The sequence below is a fragment of the Girardinichthys multiradiatus genome, chromosome 8 (assembly GCF_021462225.1).
Source record: "Girardinichthys multiradiatus isolate DD_20200921_A chromosome 8, DD_fGirMul_XY1, whole genome shotgun sequence".
Taxonomy (NCBI): Eukaryota; Metazoa; Chordata; class Actinopteri; order Cyprinodontiformes; family Goodeidae; genus Girardinichthys; species Girardinichthys multiradiatus.
Window position 1 is genome coordinate 37,744,894 of NC_061801.1, and position 20,774 is coordinate 37,765,667.

At 43.7% G+C, this 20,774-nt stretch overlaps 1 protein-coding gene across 3 annotated transcripts in view; it reads right to left on the minus strand.

The window, feature by feature from the left end:
* ehmt1b (euchromatic histone-lysine N-methyltransferase 1b) overlaps positions 1-20,774 on the minus strand; it is a 43,271-nt gene that overhangs the window by 5,039 nt on the left and 17,458 nt on the right. For all 3 annotated transcript variants that reach the window (XM_047372736.1, XM_047372737.1, XM_047372738.1), the window contains exons 2-23: positions 19,320-19,401; positions 18,720-19,237; positions 13,597-13,828; positions 13,362-13,510; positions 11,529-11,681; positions 11,231-11,308; positions 11,024-11,126; positions 10,735-10,833; positions 9,302-9,579; positions 8,170-8,402; positions 7,881-8,096; positions 7,705-7,787; positions 6,777-6,883; positions 6,572-6,694; positions 6,357-6,458; positions 5,393-5,497; positions 4,765-4,919; positions 4,481-4,651; positions 4,152-4,296; positions 3,977-4,054; positions 2,189-2,304; positions 1,987-2,073 (exon numbers count right to left, since the gene is read on the minus strand). In XM_047372736.1, the coding sequence (XP_047228692.1) occupies positions 1,987-2,073; positions 2,189-2,304; positions 3,977-4,054; positions 4,152-4,296; positions 4,481-4,651; positions 4,765-4,919; positions 5,393-5,497; positions 6,357-6,458; positions 6,572-6,694; positions 6,777-6,883; positions 7,705-7,787; positions 7,881-8,096; positions 8,170-8,402; positions 9,302-9,579; positions 10,735-10,833; positions 11,024-11,126; positions 11,231-11,308; positions 11,529-11,681; positions 13,362-13,510; positions 13,597-13,828; positions 18,720-19,237; positions 19,320-19,401 (3,413 nt within the window). The remainder of the gene's footprint in view (positions 1-1,986; positions 2,074-2,188; positions 2,305-3,976; positions 4,055-4,151; positions 4,297-4,480; positions 4,652-4,764; positions 4,920-5,392; positions 5,498-6,356; positions 6,459-6,571; positions 6,695-6,776; positions 6,884-7,704; positions 7,788-7,880; positions 8,097-8,169; positions 8,403-9,301; positions 9,580-10,734; positions 10,834-11,023; positions 11,127-11,230; positions 11,309-11,528; positions 11,682-13,361; positions 13,511-13,596; positions 13,829-18,719; positions 19,238-19,319; positions 19,402-20,774) is intronic.

Here is a 20,774-nt window from a genome sequence, read left to right on the forward strand (position 1 = left end):
AGCTGCCTTGGAGCATCTGGCCAGTCTTTCCAGGAGCTGCCTTGGAGCATCTGGCCAGTCTTTCCAGGAGCTGCCTTGGAGCATCTGGCCAGTGTTTCCAGGAGCTGCCTTGGAGCATCTGGCCAGTGTTTCCAGGAGCTGCCTTGGAGCATCTGGCCAGTCTTTCCAGGAGCTGCCTTGGAGCATCTGGCCAGTGTTTCCAGGAGCTGCCTTGGAGCATCTGGCCAGTCTTTCCAGGAGCTGCCTTGGAGAATCTGGCCAGTCTTTCCAGGAGCTGCCTTGGAGCATCTGGCCAGTGTTTCCAGGAGCTGCCTTGGAGCATCTGGCCAGTCTTTCCAGGAGCTGCCTTGGAGAATCTGGCCAGTCTTTCCAGGAGCTGCCTTGGAGCATCTGGCCAGTGTTTCCAGGAGCTGCCTTGGAGCATCTGCTCAGGTTTTCTAGGAGCTGCCTTGGAGAATCTGGCCAGTCTTTCCAGGAGCTGCCTTGGAGCATCTGCTCAGGTTTTCTAGGAGCTGCCTTGGAGAATCTGGCCAGTCTTTCCAGGAGCTGCCTTGGAGCATCTGGCCAGTGTTTCCAGGAGCTGCCTTGGAGCATCTGGCCAGTCTTTCCAGGAGCTGCCTTGGAGAATCTGGCCAGTCTTTCCAGGAGCTGCCTTGGAGCATCTGGCCAGTCTTTCCAGGAGCTGCCTTGGAGCATCTGGCCAGTGTTTCCAGGAGCTGCCTTGGAGCATCTGGCCAGTCTTTCCAGGAGCTGCCTTGGAGCATCTGGCCAGTCTATCCAGGAGCTGCCTTGGAGAATCTGGCCAGTCTTTCCAGGAGCTGCCTTGGAGAATCTGGCCAGTCTTTCCAGGAGCTGCCTTGGAGCATCTGCTCAGGTTTTCTAGGACCTTAATGGAAGTACCTGTCTGGTTGTTCCAGGACACATTAAACTATAATCGCTCATTATATTGTTTGATATTATTACCTTTACCAAAATGCTTTTGTAATTTTTCAGAATGTCATGAAAAAAAATCATCTTGTAGGTTGCATCAGTGGGTTTTGGGTTTCAATAAACAGCAGCAGTTTGGGGTGATCTCTCATGCTTCTCCTAGGGGCTGGAATGTATTTGACTATTCCAAGGAATTTTCCCAGTTCACTGGAACTCTAACTTGTTGTGGTTTACCTTCTCTTGAGTCAGGTAACTATTTCCCTTATGTGGAAAGTAGTCCTTCTGTAGTAGAAGATCTAAATGTGATGGAACAGAAGCTGGTTTTAAGATGCGAGAAGCTCACCATTGTTAGGGTTTTTATGACGTTTTGTATTGTTTATCACTCATCTAAGTGCTTTTCCCTCCTTACATGTTGCAGGAGGGGAGATGGTCAAAAGAATGAGTTATGCTTTTATCACTAGCAGCATCTGGGGGCTATACACCAGGTGCCCACTTCCCACTTCCTATGTTTGTTTATAATCAAGACAGATGAACCCTAACCTTTCTGACCCCACACACACACATATATACACCCCCACCCTGAATGATGTTTGAACTGTGTGTGACCAAGCATGTATAAATAAAGAGAGAGGGGGCTAATACTTCGTAGTCTGTAGTGCACAGCTACCCTTGCAAGTAAAACTGACTCGGTGTCTTTCTTTACCTCTGAGTTGATTAAATAATACCTATCAACCATGTTCCCAGATTCTTCTAATTTATTCACTCAAGGGGCAACAAAAACCCAAATTCCTGGTAACTCTGGCCTCATTTCTTCTGAACAGACTGCTGAACTAGCAGCTTGTCAGCACATCATCACCACCACCTATTAGCCTGCTTGTGTCAGTGGTAAGTTTCTCAACTTCTCAATCCTTGAACAGCTAAGCAACAACTGCTAGGGTAAAATGTCACATTATCTCAGGTGCTGACCCGCCAGAAAACTCTGGGTGGGTGAGAAATTCGATTGCACACATGCAGCTCTTTCCTGAACATTTTTGTGTTGCTGTATTGTGTTAAACTTACTCGCAAACAAAGCTCCCCTGTGGTATGTCCTGCAGAGCCCGGACGCCCCAGCCTTTTTTACTGGTTCTGAAAACCTGGAGTCTGGTCCTAAATGATTGAAAACATTTTAGGCATAATGGTTCCTCTCTCTCAGAAAATTTTAACAACTTATCTCCTGTTTACTAAGATTTTTGCTATGCATGTTGAGATTCTTTTGAGTTACCCAAGTCCGTTTTGTACGACACGGTTCTTGCAGGTCCTCCAGCAGGAACATGCATGGTTGCACTCAAAGATAAGAGGAGGCTCCTCACGACAGAACTCAGGCAGAAGGCAGCCGCTCTACGCATCCATAAACACAGGTGAAGAAGAAGATGAAGATGTGTAATGTACATCACAGTGAAACACTTCAAACTGCCTTAATTTGACATGTTTCTACCAAGCAGCCATATTTTCTTATTATCTGTTATGGTGGTCTCGATCAGCAGTTCTTCAGGCTTTCTAAAGATTGTTTGAAGATTTTCTTTTGAATTATGCTCACTCTCCCTGATTTTCAGCCCGGACTTTGTGTCTGATCATGGCAGCATCTTAAAAAAACAAAACAAAAAAACAAAAGTGGACAAATTGAAGCCAAGAGATGAAATATTTAAACCTAATGCTGCATTCAATATGCCTCGGAAGTCAGAACTCCGGACGTGGGTGAAGCTTAGGCTGTCACACATTTATCTGTCTGTGGGAACCATTACTGATAATGTCTCTCCGCTGACTTTAAATGTTACAATATAAACTGGAGGCTCAGGCCCTAACCATGTCAACTGATTATACGGAGTTGTCTGCACCTCTACTGACACCTTACAGAGCCTGCTGCAGGCAGGGAGGGCGTACAGCTGGTGGCTTGCATGGACCACTGAGATGAGGAGGACTTCTAAATCTTTCCCTCCCAACCATCAAACAGGACAGTATAGCCCAAATAACATCTCAGATATTATCTTTAATTGTAAGACTTTGGATATTAGTTTTCATGCTGTCTTCATATAATTTCTGTAGAGGTCCTGAAGCCTTTTTTCCTACAAGCTGAGAGCATAGAACCTGATTTGGGAGGCGAGAGTCAGACCTATGGATTATATGGAAAGTTGATGGGACCTGGTGTTGGGTAATGGTAGCAGTGACTGTAGGGATGGCAGTCTCCTCCAGGATTGCTGGTGTTTGTGAACCTCTCCTCCTAGCTAAGACAGCTCAGATAAAATGTCTGTAGTGCCGTCACATGAAGCAGGCAGGTAGGTACCACAGCTTTGTAGAAACAGGATATCTGTCACAGCTTTCAAGTTGTATTTTCCAAAACCTTTTTGAGTTTAGAAAAGGCCCCAGTGAAACAGCTAAGGCTGTCGTTTTTTTCATCATTAATATTAGCTTAGCATACAGGACATTCTACTGCCTAAACTATCTGCTCACCTCTCAGATTCATTTAATCCAGAGAGAAATCATGCTTGTCTGTCTGGCATACAACGGACCAGTCTAGTTCTGGAGGTTGTCAGGAGAATGGCATTTGTCTGACTGCTTTGTGTCGAGAGTAAAGTTTGGTGGAGGGAGTAATATGACGTGGGTTGTTTTTCAGGAATTGGCCACTTAACTCTTATTGCTGCAGCACACAAAGACATTTTGGACAATTTTTTTACTCCCGCTTTTCTGGAAATAGTTTGGGGATGGCTCCTTCCTGTTCCACCATCACTGCTCACCAGAGAAAACAGCAAGATCCCTAAAAGACATGGCTGAGCATGTTTGGGTTGGAAGAACTCGGCTGGTCTATGGTCTGGTCCTTACCTGATGCCAACAGAACATCTTTGGGATGAATTAGTGCTGAGACTGCAAGCGGCCAAAGTCCATATAAAATGTTTACAAGGCCTTCAGAAAGCCTCGAGCTAATGATCAAGACCACTTTGAAGGTTTGGTTGTTTGGAAGGAAAATGCAAAGAAATGAGAGTTTTTCCAGTATAATGAACATGCTTGTCCTCACCTTGTCGTACCAGCGGCGCAGACTCAGCTGTCCACACATGCAAATACTTGTAGAACAGTCTTCCTTACAAACACAGTACTGTCAACCACAGATGGAGGAAACGGCACATTGGTTAGTAACTCCGCTGAACCCTTTATTTCCAATGAAACACCTGATCAGATGGCTTTAAACTCACCTGTAGGTGTGTTATGTTTCGGTCGATATTCATGGGGGACGTGACGCAGTTTTCTGTGATGTATTTGTAGTCGTCTGGAACGGGTTCGCTGTCCACAGAGTTGACACAAGGAATGCAAACTCGCTCCTGGCCTAAGGATATGTCACTGTGGACAAACACCACGCAGGACGAAGCATTTCAAATCCAGTTTATTGGAAACAACACAAAAAGTCATATTTAAAATGTTTATAGTTGGCCTTCAGCAGTTTCTTCTCCTAAAACTGTGATTACTGTTCTAAATGTCTGCTTTTTCTTTCTTATTGATGACTCCACTGCATCATAACCCCAACCTGTCGAGCAGTTTCTCTTCAGTCCTTCTGAGCCTGCCGTTTTTGGCGTCCCTGTCCCTCTTGTAGGCCTGCAAGGCACCCCAGGCCTTGGAGTTGTGGCTGCAGCAGTCTGGAGGAGTTTCTCCTTCCCGGTTCTTCAGAAACACATTAGCTCCTCGTGACAAGAACAGTCTGAGGAGACAAAACCCGGATTTCACAGTTAGTCGACAGCTGCCCTGCTCTGGAACAGCTTTTAAAAACACAGTGAGGTTATTTTTGTATCCTCTGGAGGTTTAGTTATTTACTTCACACATTCCAAGCGGTTTTCCCGAGCAGCGATGTGCAGAGGAGAATCTCCGTGGATGTTAACAACGTGAAGATCACAGTGGGCATTCAGGAGCAGCTCGGAGATCTCCACACTGCCGGAAAACGCCGCCCAGTGAAGGCAAATATTTTTCTCCTGGAAAAGAAAAAGAAAAGGTACTTTCCTGCAATTTCTGGAGGTTCTTTGATAAAGGTGGTCATTTTGAACCGAACATCAAAGGTAGGAATTAAAAGATTAGCTCCATTTTAATTAAACTCAAAAGAACATGCTGTTGGTTAAAACCTCCATAGACCAAAAAAACCGGAGTTTCTATGCACTGCTGCTCAGCTGGCTGAAAGAAGGATCCAACACTTGCCCTTTCTTACACGAGGGACAGATACTTGTGCTCTTAAAAGTTTTTAGCGAGGAAAAAAAAAAACAGGACAACCCATCACTCTTATTAAGGCAACAATGTTTTAGAACTGCAGTTTGCAGACTGACTACCTGACCAGAGATAAATTAACCAGCTATAATGACCTGTCCACAGGAGGAAAAAAACACTCTAGTTCTGGGTGCAGTTTGTTATAAATCAACTAAACAAAGTAAAACCAAAAACCTTCTGGACTGACCTTATCCCTGATGCTGATGTCTGCTCCTTTGGACAAAAGCAGCTTGACCTGGTCCACGTGTTTGTACTCTGTGGCCCAGATCATCGCGGTCCAACCACCATCGTCCTGTGGAAAGGAGAAATAAGCTCAGATTTTTATTCTTCCTGAAAGGAAAGTCTGATTTCCTCATCTTTATCCATGTATTAGAGAGTATTGGAGAGTATGTGCATGCTCTGAATCATACTCCATCATGAACTTTCCAACAGTGCATAAACAGTTGAGTTGAAGATCTGGATTGGTGGATGTGAGCTGGGCAGATTTTAAAAAGAGTCATAGAAAAATCTGCAAACTGGCTATAAAACAGGCTATTATATATAATAAGCTCCATACTTTTCCAAACTCAAATTTCCAGAGTTCCCAGTTCTTAGCTTCAATATGAATTTATAGTAGGTGTTTCTGCAGATGTCTGGCAATAAAATCTTGAATTTAGAAAAACCACCGACTGGAAGCAAGGGAGGGAGAAAGGATGCACATGCAGGTATGGATGGGAAGATAGATAAATTATCTGAATATTGAATGGGCAGGCAATTGGATAAATGGTTGGAAAGCTTGCCGTTTGAATAGATGGATGGAGCCAATTTTTGAAAAAAGGAATGAAGAAAAATTGGCCAAAAATACAAATATTTGCCCATTCCCTTTATTTACACTTCCATTTAATTCCAATTATTTCTAGAGTTCTTAGGAACCCTGTCAGCCAACAAAACAACAACAACATTAAGGGAAAGCTCCAGAAAGGGAACATGAAAAGTAAAACTAAATTTTTCAAATAAACACGAGATGAAAATGTGTCGTACAGAAGAAAATGCAGATGTTTGTCTTAAATTGTTATTGAAAGTAAAACACTACAGTCTCAGACATTAACACTGTCCCTTTAAAATGGTAAGCCTTTCCTCTAATTACCTGATTTGAAGGAACATGTACTGACCTGACAGTTTATGTCAATCAGCCCTGTGGACAGAAGGTGCTCTACAATGTTGTAATGACCAGACTTTGCCGCTAGGTGGAGACATGTGAACCCTTCAACATCCTGTTAGAAAGAGAAGCAAAAAACAGTTTAAACATCCTAAGAATTTTCCAAAAAGAAAAAGCCTGAATTTTGTAATCATAGAGGATGTAGTGTGAGGGATAAAGCTAATCTACCTTGTGCATGGCGCTGGCTCCAGCTCTCAACAGAAACAGGACCACCTCCATGTGATTGTTCTCGCAGGCCTCCATCAGCGGAGTCCTCTGATCTTCATCACACATGTCTAAGTTTGCTCCGGCCTGAAGTGGAGTCGCACCATGTAAGAATCAGGATTTGAACCTTCGTTTGGTATTCCCACTGAGAGCAGAAACGTTAGCCCACCTGAACCAGCATGTGGCAGACGTCGACGTATCCTCCCTCTGCTGCGGCGTGCAGCGACGTACGCTTGTTCTGGGAGTCCATCTTAAAGTTTGGGTCGGTACCATCCACTAAACGGATAAAGCAACAACATATCAGTTCAGATTCCTGAATTCAAAGCAGAAGAATATATAGTTATATGAAATAGTCTTGAAATAGCTTTTATTTAATGTTTTCTCTCCAAGCTGAAGGACGTTTTGAGGTCACTCAGCACCGAACTATGAATCATTCAGGCTTGAAAAGTCTCCTGAACACAAAGGATGAACCAGTGTTGCGCCAACAAGTAAAGAAACCATTATTCACATGTTGTTTCATTACAAGCACAAACTTCAATGCATTTTATTGACATTTTATGGGGTAGGTTGCTACCAGATTTCCTCATGTAGAAACTGAAATCTTTGCCTATTCTTCCTCGCAGCATGGCTCAAGCTGAGTCAGATTGGATGGAGAACATCTGTGACAAGAGTTTTAACATCCTGGCACACACTCTCAATTGGATTTGGTTCTGGACTTTGACTGGACCGTTATATGCTTGGAAGTTAACCAGCGATTTCTCTTGGTAAAACATTTTGAAAACGTTGCATCATTTGGTCTATCAAAAAAAAAAAAAACGCATTAAAATATAATGTTTTTGGTTGTAAATTGACAGGATGTGGAAAATGTGACCACAGGTCAGAGTTGGGTAGGTCAAGTACTAGACAGGAAATGACAATGTCTAAAGAAACACTTTAAAAGACATGCAGAGCACCTGTAGAGACGTTAAACAGACCAATGTACAAGATTACAACGATGTCTGGTTGCTTCGTAAGAAAATGCAAAGAAATGAGGGACGGATCATGACTTCTGCACAGCATTGAGGTGTGAATGAAAGGCCTGAGGAGGTTTTACATACCCAGCATGAACACCACCTTCTTCAGTTCTCCCTGTTTGGCCGAGAGGTAAAGCTGTTTGGGGTGAAAACGCAACTTCTTGGTTCTAACAACAGAAACAAGAGAAGAAGAGACGTGTCACAGATCATGTTGTCTTTCAGGTGCAGATAGAAGACAATTCCAGTGTGGACTGGCTTACTTTTCAGTATCAAGGGCGACCAGGACACTCTCCAGAGTTTCTTTTGTTGTTCCTAAGGGGAGCGTAGGTGGCGCTATTGTTCCGATTCCAGGTTGCAAAGACACTTGCCTGGATGACCCAGGGACCGCCGGGTCATCGAGGTCCTGAGTGGGATGTGCAGAGAGCGAACTGTCGGCTCTGCCACTGACTTCAGCCACAGGAGCCAAACAAGAAGAACTGCAAAAGAAAATCCTTCCTGCTTAGACTCTGAAATGGATAAATGAAAGTGGTGTTCCAGCTAGACTCATACCTGCCAGTGGTTGTGTCTGCTCGACCCTCAGGAGCCCCAAGGGTGGCTGGCCCCTTCGCCTGTGCTGGAGGAACGGTGGAGGTGGTGTCAGCCTTGGCGATGGTGACTTCTTTGGCCTTGCTGGCCTCCTCTCCACAGTGCGGACAGAAGCTTTGACCTTTCAGCATCGATGCACACTCTCGATGGAAGCGGTGAGAGATGGTGACATCCGGTTGGCACTCCATGAAAGTCCCCTGCACCAGAAAAACACAAATCGTGATCAGTTACTCTTTCACAGCAGAGGCACAAGAGAAAAAAAGGTGAGAAAAGAAACTTACAACATTTCGTTTTCATCTAGTTCTCATCCTTGACAAAGTGAATGTCAGGTGGGATCAATATGAATAGAAATGAGTTGTTTCCATGGTTTCCCTTAGGGTTGCACGATGTTAGAAAATCTTACCGATGGGACTAATATCACTAAATATTGTGATGATGATATCAGGTGCGATATCTGCCTATTTTCTTCTTTCCTCTCCTCATCTGTGCTTCCATCAGTCTGTGACCTTCGACATTTTGGGAAGGGTCATTTGGTCTGGTGTGAACGTCTGCTGCCCCGAGACTATGTCCAGCTGGCTAAATATTACATTAGCATGAAAAACCCACACTAGTTGGGACACATTAGCCAACACCTTACTGGACTCCAAACAGTCCTTTCCAGTATGAATTTTGCACACACTGACGATATATTGTGCAGCCATAGTTTCCCCCCACTCCTTTATTCCTCTGTCCGTGTCTTCTTTGTTGCTTTAGTTGATCTCCAATGTCCTCCCAGTTGCATAAAACGGATAAACAGACTGATGGATGGAAGGAGGTATGGATGGACAAATAGATGAAAGGAAGGACAGATAAATAGAAAAGAGACGGGGCAGAGACAGACAGACAGATGAACGTATGAAGACAAAAACATTTATAGACAAGAGAATCGAGGGTGGACAAGCGTAAGAAGAGACAGATGGACTCACTAAATGGCTTGGGAATAAAGTTTGTTAATACACCTTTGCCCCCACTTATCCAGACCCGGATCACACGAACACTCAAATGAAGTTCCAACCTTTTCCAGATGGAGCAGAAACTGCTGGGATTCAGGTCTTACCGCTCTGCAGAAGAAGCCACAGCCGGGACAGCACTGGTGCTTCACCATGCCGGTGCGGTGGTCCTCGCACAGAACCAGCAGCTGAACGGAGTTGGAAGGACGCATCATCTCGTGCTTCAGGACAGCACTTTGGCAGCGGGTTAACTGCCCATCCATGCTCTCTGTGGCCATGCACTTCCTGTCCGCCAGGATGAGAATCTCTCGGCTCTTTGGGGTCTCCATGCGGCAGCTGCAGAGCGGAAGCTCCTGAGCCTCCTCGATCGCTGACCCTGAAGGCTCTGAAAAGACAAAACAAAAACCTTCCTGGATTCAACCCTGATCTCAACAAATGTTTAGGTAAACCTTGTTAACATTCAGAACCCCGGGCCTAAATCCAGTTGTGTTTGGTTCCACAAACATATAAAAGCTGAATATCGTTAGTCTCATAACATATTTGCCTAAGCCTAACCCCTAGGCAATCATGTCATTAGGCTGACAATTTCCAAGCTGGCTCATCTTAAAGATATAATATCTGTCAATTAGACACTGATCTGTTCTCTCTTTAAGTACGAGAAGGTTACAGGGCTTTCTGCTACCACCACCTTTACCTGGACGCCCAGGAGGAGGAGATGCTGATTCTCATTGGGGACCTTCATGGTCAAAAAAATACCACATTATTAATATGCTGCAGTCGATCGCAATTATTACGAAGCCAGAATTCACACTTCAAAAGATGTTGAAATGTTTTAAGCAAACTCCAACACTCCTGCCTCCTGCATAAAAAGCGCAGGATGGTTCAAGAATAAACAGCTAATTCCCATTTCTGCTTTTCAAATTAGTGGCTCATAGAGTACCGTGCGCCCCCTGCTGGTTCATAGCAGGGTGTAATGTCCTTCCGGGATCCTAGCTCCGATGTCTGAAACTCAACACCCGGAAAATGATTGTACACAAAATGCTACTATGAGTAATTCCTGTAATGAGCAGACTTTAGATGTGAAACATGGAAGAACAAGAAAGGAAGGAACACAAGGAAAGATAGGAAAAATATAAGGAAGGTAGGATGGGACGTAGGACAGAACTAAGGAAGGAAGGAGAAGAAAGGAAGGCATGGCAAGCATAAGGAAGATACAAGAGATGAAGGATGGAAGGACACAAAGGAGGAAGGATACATCACTTAGACAATCGGATAGAGAATAAAGTCTGGAAATAAAAATACTGTTGATTTTCTTGCTTCTTTGGAAACCTGCTTAGTGTGGTTGGAGATGTTCATTTTCTATAACAGGCGTTTATTTTAGCTTTAGCAGATCCTTGAACCAAACTCTGAGATTAACATTAACAAAAAGACTAAATAAAAATACAGAAAAGCTAATAAGAAACTATTTTACTGCAATAAAGTGACTGGATCAGTTCAAAGAACCAAATTTGACCAGAATTCAGACTGGATCCGAGTTTACCTTTGGTGTGTGAAGACTTGCTGAGGTGGACACACTCGGACGGTAGGATCTGTGTGCACTCCTGACCAGAAGTCTGAGGCAGAACATCCGTCTCTGGTTCTAAACAAAACCGTGGACAGTAAGACACAGAACCAGCATGTAAAATACCACTTCTAACATTTATCATTTACCTTCTACTTTAAAATCAAGTCCCAGTTTAAATAGAAGCCCGATATAAGACGTTAAAGTTTGAGGTTGTAATGTGAGAATATGTAAAAACATTAAAGGTTTATGAATCCTGACGGATCACCTTTGGGGGCCGTCCTTCTTTTCCTCTTCCTGGACGGTCTTAGCCATGCGCTGTCTGCTTTTGATTTTTTCTTCAGCTTTTTCTTCAGGCTGGACTCGAAGCTCTGAGACGGGCAGATCGGAGTTAAGTCAGAGATCATTCCAAAAAGACAGAAACTAAACTCTCTTCTGAAGCTAGGAAGACTAATGCTTCTGAGGGACATCCTACCAAATCTGACTCTGTGCCGTCCTCCTCTCCTTCATCTTCTTCTTCTTCGGAGTCTTCAGACTCGTGCTCATCTTTCACCTCCAAAAGATCAAAGTTAAAAGGGACTTCCTCAGCATCAACATCTTCTAAAAAGTAAACTCACAATATTTTTGTCCAAGATATTCGCTGTGTGTTTCCTTCTAATCCAAACTTTCTCCAAACCCGAAAAACCCAGAAAGCCATCGTGTTCTTTCAAACCAACTTTCAGAAACATTCCTTTAAGCTGCATAGGAAGTAGAAACATCTCTTCCTCTCCCACCTGATCAGCAGATTCAGAGGTTTCTTGAACAGCTGAAAGGGTTTGTTCTGCAGGCTGCCGTCGCATCTCCTCTTCAGACTCCAGGTCCTCCGACTCGTCTTCCTCGGATGCATTCACCACCTTCTCCCCGTTTATGTTAGCCACCTCCCTTTTCTGGAAAGCAGGAGATTCATTCAAAAGTGCTTTAGTTGAGAAAACTGAAATCAAATATTGAACCAGGTTTTAAAAACAGGCTTAAGGTCATCAATTTTATGGAAATGTTTGGGGTTTTTTCTACCTGGATATGCTTGGGCACCTCTGGGATATTGCAAAAAAATTAAGACATCTTGGACATTAAGATCAGGAGATAAACTGAAAAAGTCAGAATGGAAAAGAGGAAAGATCTGCATGGCTGTGTAATAAAGCTGCCAAAATATTATCAAATATAAATACTTCATCTTATTAGGTCTTATAAGAGGGTTTAATTCCTTCAAGACACAGTGACAGGAAAAGTAAGTACACCCAATGATTCAGCCTTCAGCAGAAATAAATCGGTACTCATTTTCTGTTTGACTCTCAGTCTCTCATGATTGTTTGGGATTCATGTGGGAATTTTTCTTTGTGCCCAGCTCTCTTAAATTCCTGCCAGAATGTTTTAGGTTGAGGTCTGGACTTTGACTAGGCCACTGTATTTGGAATCATTGTCGTGTTGATGACCCAGTTTGGGCCAGGCTTGTCAGACAGATAGCCTCATATTTGACTCTAGAATACCTCTGTAGAGAAGCTCATGGTTGACTATGACTGCAAGGTACCTCGATCCTGAGCAGAATAAGCCACCCTTCTGCTTAACAGTAGTAGGAGGTGTATGCTTGGTTTAGTCCAATATGGCGCAGTGCATTATGACCAATGATCTAAACCTTGGTCTCTGTCCAGAACTTACACAGGTCCAGCTTTGCAAACCTAAGCTGTGCTGCTATATTCTTTCTGAAAGAAAGGGCTGATTCAGCACATCCAAACAAGCCATACTTGTTCAGTCGTTTTCTAATTGTCCTGCTATGAACCATAACGTTTAACATCTAGAGACTTAGATGGAGCTGTTGGGTTGTTTTGGCGCAGCCTGATCTTGGTGTGAATTTGCTGGGACACACCAAGAACCACTCGCAGTCGTCTCAAACGTTTTCCATCTGAACAATTGTTTGGAAATAGCCTCTCAACTCTTTCCAAATTAAATGGCAGCAGTCTTGTTTTAAGGTCACTGCTAAAGTCTTTCCTCCCTGACATTGTGTGAATGCTCATGTCATGGCTAGACCTACTAAGGACCTGATGGCTGTGGTTTCTTGTTTATAAATGGCCTTATAAGCCTACCTAAACACGTTGATGGGCAGCCACACTTTAGCGGTTCTAAGGCCATTGCTGTTTCTTTCCAGCTTGGCGTTGAGTTAACACACTGCAAACTGACAAAATTCCTGCATTTACAGAAGTGCTTAAACTGATGATGATCCATTATTCGAATGCATTTTATTAGCAGTACTTGGCTGATACTTCTCCCTCCTATAGAAGCAGCAAGGGTGTACATAGTTTTACCATTCTGGCTTCCTCTTTGTTTATAAAATAACAGGTTGGAATCTGTTGTGGTTTTTCTACATTTGAGGTTAGATTGAAGTGATTTTAGAGCCTAATTATGACTTTATTATTATTTTTGCTATGTCTTGATGCGTAAAAAACATTAAATAGGGTGTACTTTCTTTTTACCATGGCTATATTGCTTGTCTTAGTTCAATTTAAGGCACAAATGGACTTTTTTCATGTAATCTGGACCCACAGAAACTGGTTTATTAAACAATCATGTAGGACCTGTTGGGTCTTTGTAGACTGCTGCAACTCCTTGAACATTTCCAGCATGGTTCTCTGCTTTAGAACTTTGGTTTTCTTCTTGGGAACCAGGCTGTACGTTCCCATCCTCCTCTTCTTCTTCCGAGATGAAAAGCCTGCTGTGTAGGGTCCTGTGTCAGAGAAAAGGAAGCATACCAAACCATCAGTAGGTATCCATGCTGTTAATCCAAACAGCAGTCTCTAGGCTCTGTCCTACCAAGGAGGAGCTTGGCAGGAGCTGAAGGTGCTGGAGGAGGTGGAGAAGCTGCAGGCTCTGTGGGAGCTGCTGGTGAAGCTGATGGAGCAGTGTGTGCTGAAGCTGGCATTTCTGGTGGACTCTGAGGTAGATGGTTCGGCGCAGATGGAGGCGGAGAGGATTTCTGCACATCTGGCGTGACTGGAGACTCCAATTTGGCACTGTTTGCTTGTCTCAACTCCCTGTTAATAAGCTGCAGGTGACAAAAACAATAAAATGTTAGGACCACTGCAATGTGGAGCTGGTGAGGCCAATTGCTTTGGATTTCATCCCATTCCAGAGTTCCTATAATTATTTTATATGTGAACATTAGAAACGTTTCCAGCATCAAATGTCAAGCTTTCTTTGTGCTTCAGCAGATTTTTTAAAATAGAAATAGAGATTCAAGGTAGATATCCACACAGATCAACAGACTAAATATTGAATCTAAAAACAAAGAATGAATGGATGGACAGATTTATTCTTGTTTTCCATCCTTTATGTCCTTCCATCCTTATTCCTTTGTCTCCTTCTTTCCTTTCTTGTGTTCTTCATTTTCTCCTTCCTTCCTTGTGGTTTTCTTCCTTCGTTCCTTCCTTTTGTCCTACCTCCTTTCCTTGGTTATCCTGACAGAGACGTGGCTAATCGCACTAACTTTGGACACACATAAACATAGATGGTTCTTATTTAATCTGGGCCGACAGAACCAAGGAGAGCGGTAAGAAGAGAGGAGGTGCGTTTGTGAATGATAGATGGTGCAACTCAAGAAATTTAACTTTTGAAGAGACAGTGCAGTAAGAACATTGAGCTGCTAGCTGTTAGCATGTGGCTGTATTATTTACAGGGGGAGTTTACACGTTATCGTGATAATGGTCTATGTTCCCTCCTCTGCCAATACTTCAGCAGCAAGCAGCCTCTTTTCCAGACGGTTTCCAAACAGAGGCCCTTTTCATAATCTCTGGGGATTTTAATCATGTCTCCCTGACCTCCACCCAGTGTGTTAGCTGCCACACCAGAGACAATAAAAAGCTGGACTCATTGTACGGCCACACCAAGGAGGCATACAGCTCATCAAGTCTTCCTCCCCCTGGGGGCTCAGATCACAACCTGGTTCATCTCCAGCCTGGGTATAAACCCCTTGTACACAGAGAACCAGCTATGACACGCACAGTGAAGAGGTGGTCTGAGGAGACAGAAGACGCTCTGCGGGACTGTTTCAGCTCCACTGTGTGGAAAGAGCTAGGTGGACTACATTAACGTCTGTGTGGACAACACTGTGCCCCTCATGAAGGTATAGCTTTTCTCCAATAGCAAGCACTGCATCAACCCTGAAACAAAGGCTATCCTTAAAGAGAAGAAGAGAGCCTTTAGATCAAGAAACAATGAGAAGCTGTGCAGAATGAACTAAGAAAAAGAAAGAAGATGATAGAGGACCAGCTGCAGCAGTAAAACATCAGTTGGGTTTGGAAGAGACTGAAGACAATTTTAGGTCACAAACCAAACTTCCTGGCTGTAGGAGATTTAGGGTGGATGAATGATCTGAACCAGTTCTTCATCCGATTTGACGTGACATCTGACGAAGACCTTTGAGAGGTTGATCCTCAGCTATCTTTGCCCCCCTGGTGAGGTCTTCGTTGGATCCGTTACAGTTCGCCTACCAGCCTGGCATCGGGGTGAATGATGCCATTATCTACCTCCTGCACCGAGCTCTGACCCGCCTGGAGAACCCTGAAAGCACTGAGGGGATCATGTTCTTTGATTTTTTAAGTCCTTCTAATACCATTCAGCCTGGACTCCTGAGGGACAAGCTGAATCTGTCAGGAGTGGACCTCCATCTGTCTCAGTGGACACTGGACTACCTTAGTAGCCGCCCGTCGTATGTGAGGACAAGGAGCTGCGTCTCTGACAGGCTGGTCTGTGGTACAGATCCCGCAGGGAACTGTGCTGGCACCGTTGGCACTGGTGCCAGTGGAACCACTTCTTTATCCATGCAGGGAAAACTAAGGAGCTGGTGTTGGATTTCTGCAGTGGACTCTTATAGGGACCTGGGTGTTCACCTGAACAATAAACTGGACAGGAGTCACAACACTGAAGTTCTGGTCAGAGCAGAACATCTGCCAAGGAGACTGACGTCAGCACTCCTTAAGACCTCATTTTGACTCTGTGGTGGCATCAGCCATCTTCTATGGTGTAGTATGTTGGAGCAGCAGCTTATCTACAGCTGAGAAGAAGCGGTCAGATAATCATTTAGGCCATCTCTGTCCTAGGATGCCCCCTTGACCCAGTGCAGGTTCTGGGAGACAGAAGGACTCTAGAAATATTAACATTACTGCAGGACAATGTCTCCCACTTCAGTGTATGAAGCTGGTGCAGAACTGGAGAGCTCCTCTAGTTAAAGACTGCTGAACCCTAGGTGCACAAAGAAGTATTATTGCATATCCTTCCTCCCAGCTGCTGTTAGACTTTATAACTATCTCTGCTCCAACAAACGCAAGTGTTTACATCACTGCTGATTTTGCACAATTTCTCTATTGCTTGTAAATAGTCTGTTGTTGTTTTTATGCACCAATATACATGCACATGTGAATTTTATTAATTATTCTACTCAGTTGCACATTTCTTTAAATCTGAGTATGTTATTGTTGATAGGTGTACTCTACTCTAGGGTACACCTAAATTAGGACAATAAGGAATATTTCCTATCCATTTCATTCATTCATTTATCGCCTATGGATTTCTTTCTTCATTTTTTGTTCCTTCCTTGTGTCCTTTCCTGCGTTAACCAGATGTAGAAATATCTGCCGTAAATTCATAGTGAACCTTAGTATTTTAGATTTCAAAATGAACATGTATGAACTCTGAACTTTAGAAAACTGAGTCTGGAAAATTATGGAAATTGTTCATGAAAATCTTTTAGGAATCCTGATGATGAAGGCATGGACGCAACCTTTAGACACTGGGACAAGTAATTAAGTGGGGAAAACAAGTATTATTCACATTCTTTTGTCTTTATCCACACTTATCCCAACCAGGAAAATACCGCCAGAACCCACCATACACTCCAATATCATACATTTATTCTACCAGGTCACAGTGACAACAACACTCTTTGGCGTGGATGCTGCTAGTGAGACAAGACTCTATTTTCAGTATCAGTTAGAAGGTAAAAATGAAGACAGAAGAAGCATAAAAGCCATAAAAAGCTACTGTATATTGTTTAGATATACACTGCTCAAAAAAATAAAGGGAAGACTTAAACAACTCAATATAACTCCAAGTAAATCAAACTTCTGTGAAATCAAACTGTCCACTTAGGAAGCAACACTGATTGACAATTAATTTCACATGTTGTTGTTCAAATGAAATAAACAACAGAGGGAAATCTTTGGTGATTATCAAGACACTCAGTAAAGGAGTGGTTCTGCAGGTGGAGACCACAGACCACTTCTCAGTATCTATGTTTTCTGGATGATGTTTTGGTCACTTTTGAATGTTAGTGGTGCTTTCACACTCGTGGTAGCATGAGACGGACTCTACAACTCACATAAGTAGCTCAGGTAGTGCAGCTCATCCAGGATGGCACATCAATGCGAGCTGTGGCAAGAAGGTTTGCTGTGTCTGTCAGCGTAGTGTCCAGAACCTGGAGGCGCTACCAGGAGACAGGCCAGTACACCAGGAGACGTGGAGGAGGCCGTAGGAGGACAACAACCCAGCAGCAGGACCACTACCTCCACCTTTGTACAAGGAGGAACAGGAGGAGCACTGCCAGAACCCTGCAAAATGACCTCCAGCAGGCCACAAATGTGCATGTGTCTGCACAAACGGTTAGAAACCGACTCCATGAGGATGGTATGAGGGCCCGACGTCCACAAATGGGGGTTGTGCTCACAGCCCAACACCGTGCAGGACGCTTGACATTTGCCAGAGAACACCAGGATTGGCAAATTCTCCACTGGTGCCCTGTGGTCTTCACAGATGAAAGCAGGTTCACACTAAGCACATGTGACAAGAGTCTGGAGACACCATGGAGAGCGATCTGCTGCCTGCAACATCCTTCAGCATGACCGGTTTGACAGTGGGTCAGTAATGGTGTGGGGTGGCATTTCTTTGGAGGGCCGCATGGTCCTCCATGTGCTCGCCAGAGGTAGCCTGACTGCCATTAGGTACCGAGATGAGATCCTCAGACCCCTTGTGAGACCATATGCTGGTGCGGTTGGCCCTGGGTTCCTCCTAATGCAGGACAATGCTAGACCTCATGTGGCTGGAGTGTGTCAACAGTTCCTGCAAGATGAAGACATTGAAGCTATGGACTGGCCCGCCTGTTCCCCAGACCTGAATCTGATTGAGCACATCTGGGACATCATGCTTTAGTCCAGGTCTGGGAGGAGATCCCTCAGGAGACCATCCACCGTCTCATCAGGAGCATGTCCAGGCGTTGTAGGGAGGTCATAGAGGCAGGTGGAGGCCACACACAATACTGAGCCTCATTTTGACTTGTTTTAAGGACATTACATCAAAGTTGGATCAGCCTGTAGTGTGTTTTTCCACTTTAATTTTGTGTGTGACTCCAAATCCAGGCCTCCATTGGTTAATAAATTTGATTTCCATTGATGATTTTTGTGTGATTTTGTTGTCAGCACATTCAACTTTGTACAGAACAAAGTATTCAATGAGAATATTTCATTCATTCAGATCTAGGATTCATTATTTGAGTGTTTCCTTTATTTTTTTGAGCATTGTGTTTGCAGCTTATTCGCTGTGAGAGAGCAAGACATCAGCAGATAACAGGAAGGCTAAACAGACTACACAAATTTCCAGTGTTTTATCTTTTTGGGAATATTGGCTTTCCTCTGGAAATCACTGAAAATGAGAGACGTGAAGAACTAATAGTGAGAGCCTTAAAAAGACTTCAACCCGCTTGACAGAAAATACGAAAAAAAAAATGAAGGATGACTCAAGACTATTAAACAGAACTGTATATTTATGTCAGATAGAAAGTAAGAAGTTTGCTGCTATGCAGCCTCAGTTCTGGACAAACAGGCCAGAAGATGCACTTGTATGATTCAAACAAATAAGAGGAGGAAGGAAAACGGACAGTGTGTTACCTTCTGTGCCGGGCTGACCGCAGGTCTGGACATGGTCTTCCGAGCTCTGTGTACAGTAACGGGTGGTGGGATAATGACGGGACTTGAAGCAAAGCCATTTTTAGAGTCCGATGTCCCCTGTCCCAACATATTCCCCGTGCTGGGGACAGTCCTTAAAGCACCTGAACTCTGCGCACACCCTGATGCCGAGGCAATGAGGGGTTTGGCTGTTTGTCCCCCCGTCAGCGAGCCCAAAGGCAGCCTGTTAGTCCTGAGAGGGGAAACTCCTGAACCGGGCGTCACTGCAGCGCTGACGTCCTGCTGCTGCTGCTCCTTAGTGAGAATGAAGCCATTGCTTCCAGTTACAGATCCGTGTGGAGTCTCGATCTCTGTTGTGCCATTTTCATTCACCAGCGACATAGTCTTACTGCTGCTTATTGATAGGTCCGTGTGCATCCCATCATCACTTTCTGTGCCGTTAAGCATTGCCTCCGCTGCTGGGGGAGAAGCGCGTCCTGCTGCTACGTATGTGTCCTCATCTGATTCAGAAAACAGAAAATAACAATGCTAAGCAATCAGACACGGAACCAAAACCACTTAGAGGTAAATCTGACGTCTGACCTGACTTCTCCTCTCTGTAGTGCGGTGGATCCAGTCCCTCTGCCTTTGGGAGTGCAACAGTATCCACGGCTAAACCAGCGGGCTGGAGATAAAGAAGAAAGTTCATCAACTATTAGTAGCTAATAGATAGAAGACCTGTCATGTCCCAAGCTAATCATATGAAGCAAAACACATCTCTTAATTTAGACATTTGCTCAACAAAGACCCTTTTCTTTTCTGCCAACTTCAGCAGGCTGGCTGGTTTCTATCATTTAGTCAAAATAAACCCTTAGTTTGGTCATTAGAGCATCTCTTAAAATCATCAGCTGGTTTCCTTGAATGACAGAGCTGTAAAAATATATTTGCACATTTAAGAATTTCTTTACTATTTTGTAACACTTAAATGTTTTAGATCTAAGAAATCAATTTTAATATCAGACAACAATAACAAAAAAAAAAGGTATTACATGTTATTAAATGATCATTTTATTTATAAAAGGGAGAAAAGCTATCCAAAGCAACCTGGTCCTATGTCATCGCCCCCTTTTACATCACTGTGGAGGATTTTTGCTCCACTCTTCTCTGCAGAGCTACACTGGGGGGTTTGACCATGACCAGCCTGGTTAAGGTTATGCCACGGCATCTAAATTGAATATAAGTCTGTACTTAGATTAGGCCATCCAGCTGTATTTTATCATATTCCTTAGATAATGTGTTTCTACTTTAAAAAATATCCAGTCTGAGAAAATTAAGAACTATTCTTGTATGTCTTTTCAAGTGTAATTTTAAACTCAATTGTAAAAGCGTTTCTTAATTAAGGATTCATTATTTAATCACAAAATGTGCACAAAGTGAATTTTTTACCCTCTTGAGCAAGAAGACCCCCCCCCAAACTAAACCAGAGGTACAAGAAAAATGAACTAACTAAAGACCATCTCTCATTTATGCAATGAACTCCAGACAACCAGTTTTCCTGTAATACCATCATGAGGTGTGCAGGGTAAACACAGAGTCCAGGACTGTCTTTCTAAGACACTCAGCAGAACAGCAGCTTCAAAGGAAATCTAAGACATCCATCAATCATCTCTAACTCTTGCAAGAAACGCGGAGAAAGAAAGCTGAGGGCTTAAATGCACCCATTTTTGTTGCTGAATTTTCAATCTTTGGCAGCATTTCAGCACAAATCTGACAGTAAAGCAGCCAAGATCTGTCCGACCTTTGACAGTAGCTTTTTGGAGGCCGAACAAAGGCCGGGTATAGACAAATGTACTGAACAAGATCAGGAGAGACGTACAAAGCAGATAGAGTTCGATTTTTCCTAAGATGGAGGAGCAAATTGTTTCCTTTCAAACGGGCCCAATCAGAAGACCTAAAGGAGGCAGAGATGGCTGGAAGCTGCACATTAACAAACCAGTCCAGACAGTTTCTCATCAAGGCCTTCTCTCATTACCAGACAGTCTGAAACCTGCCTGCAAC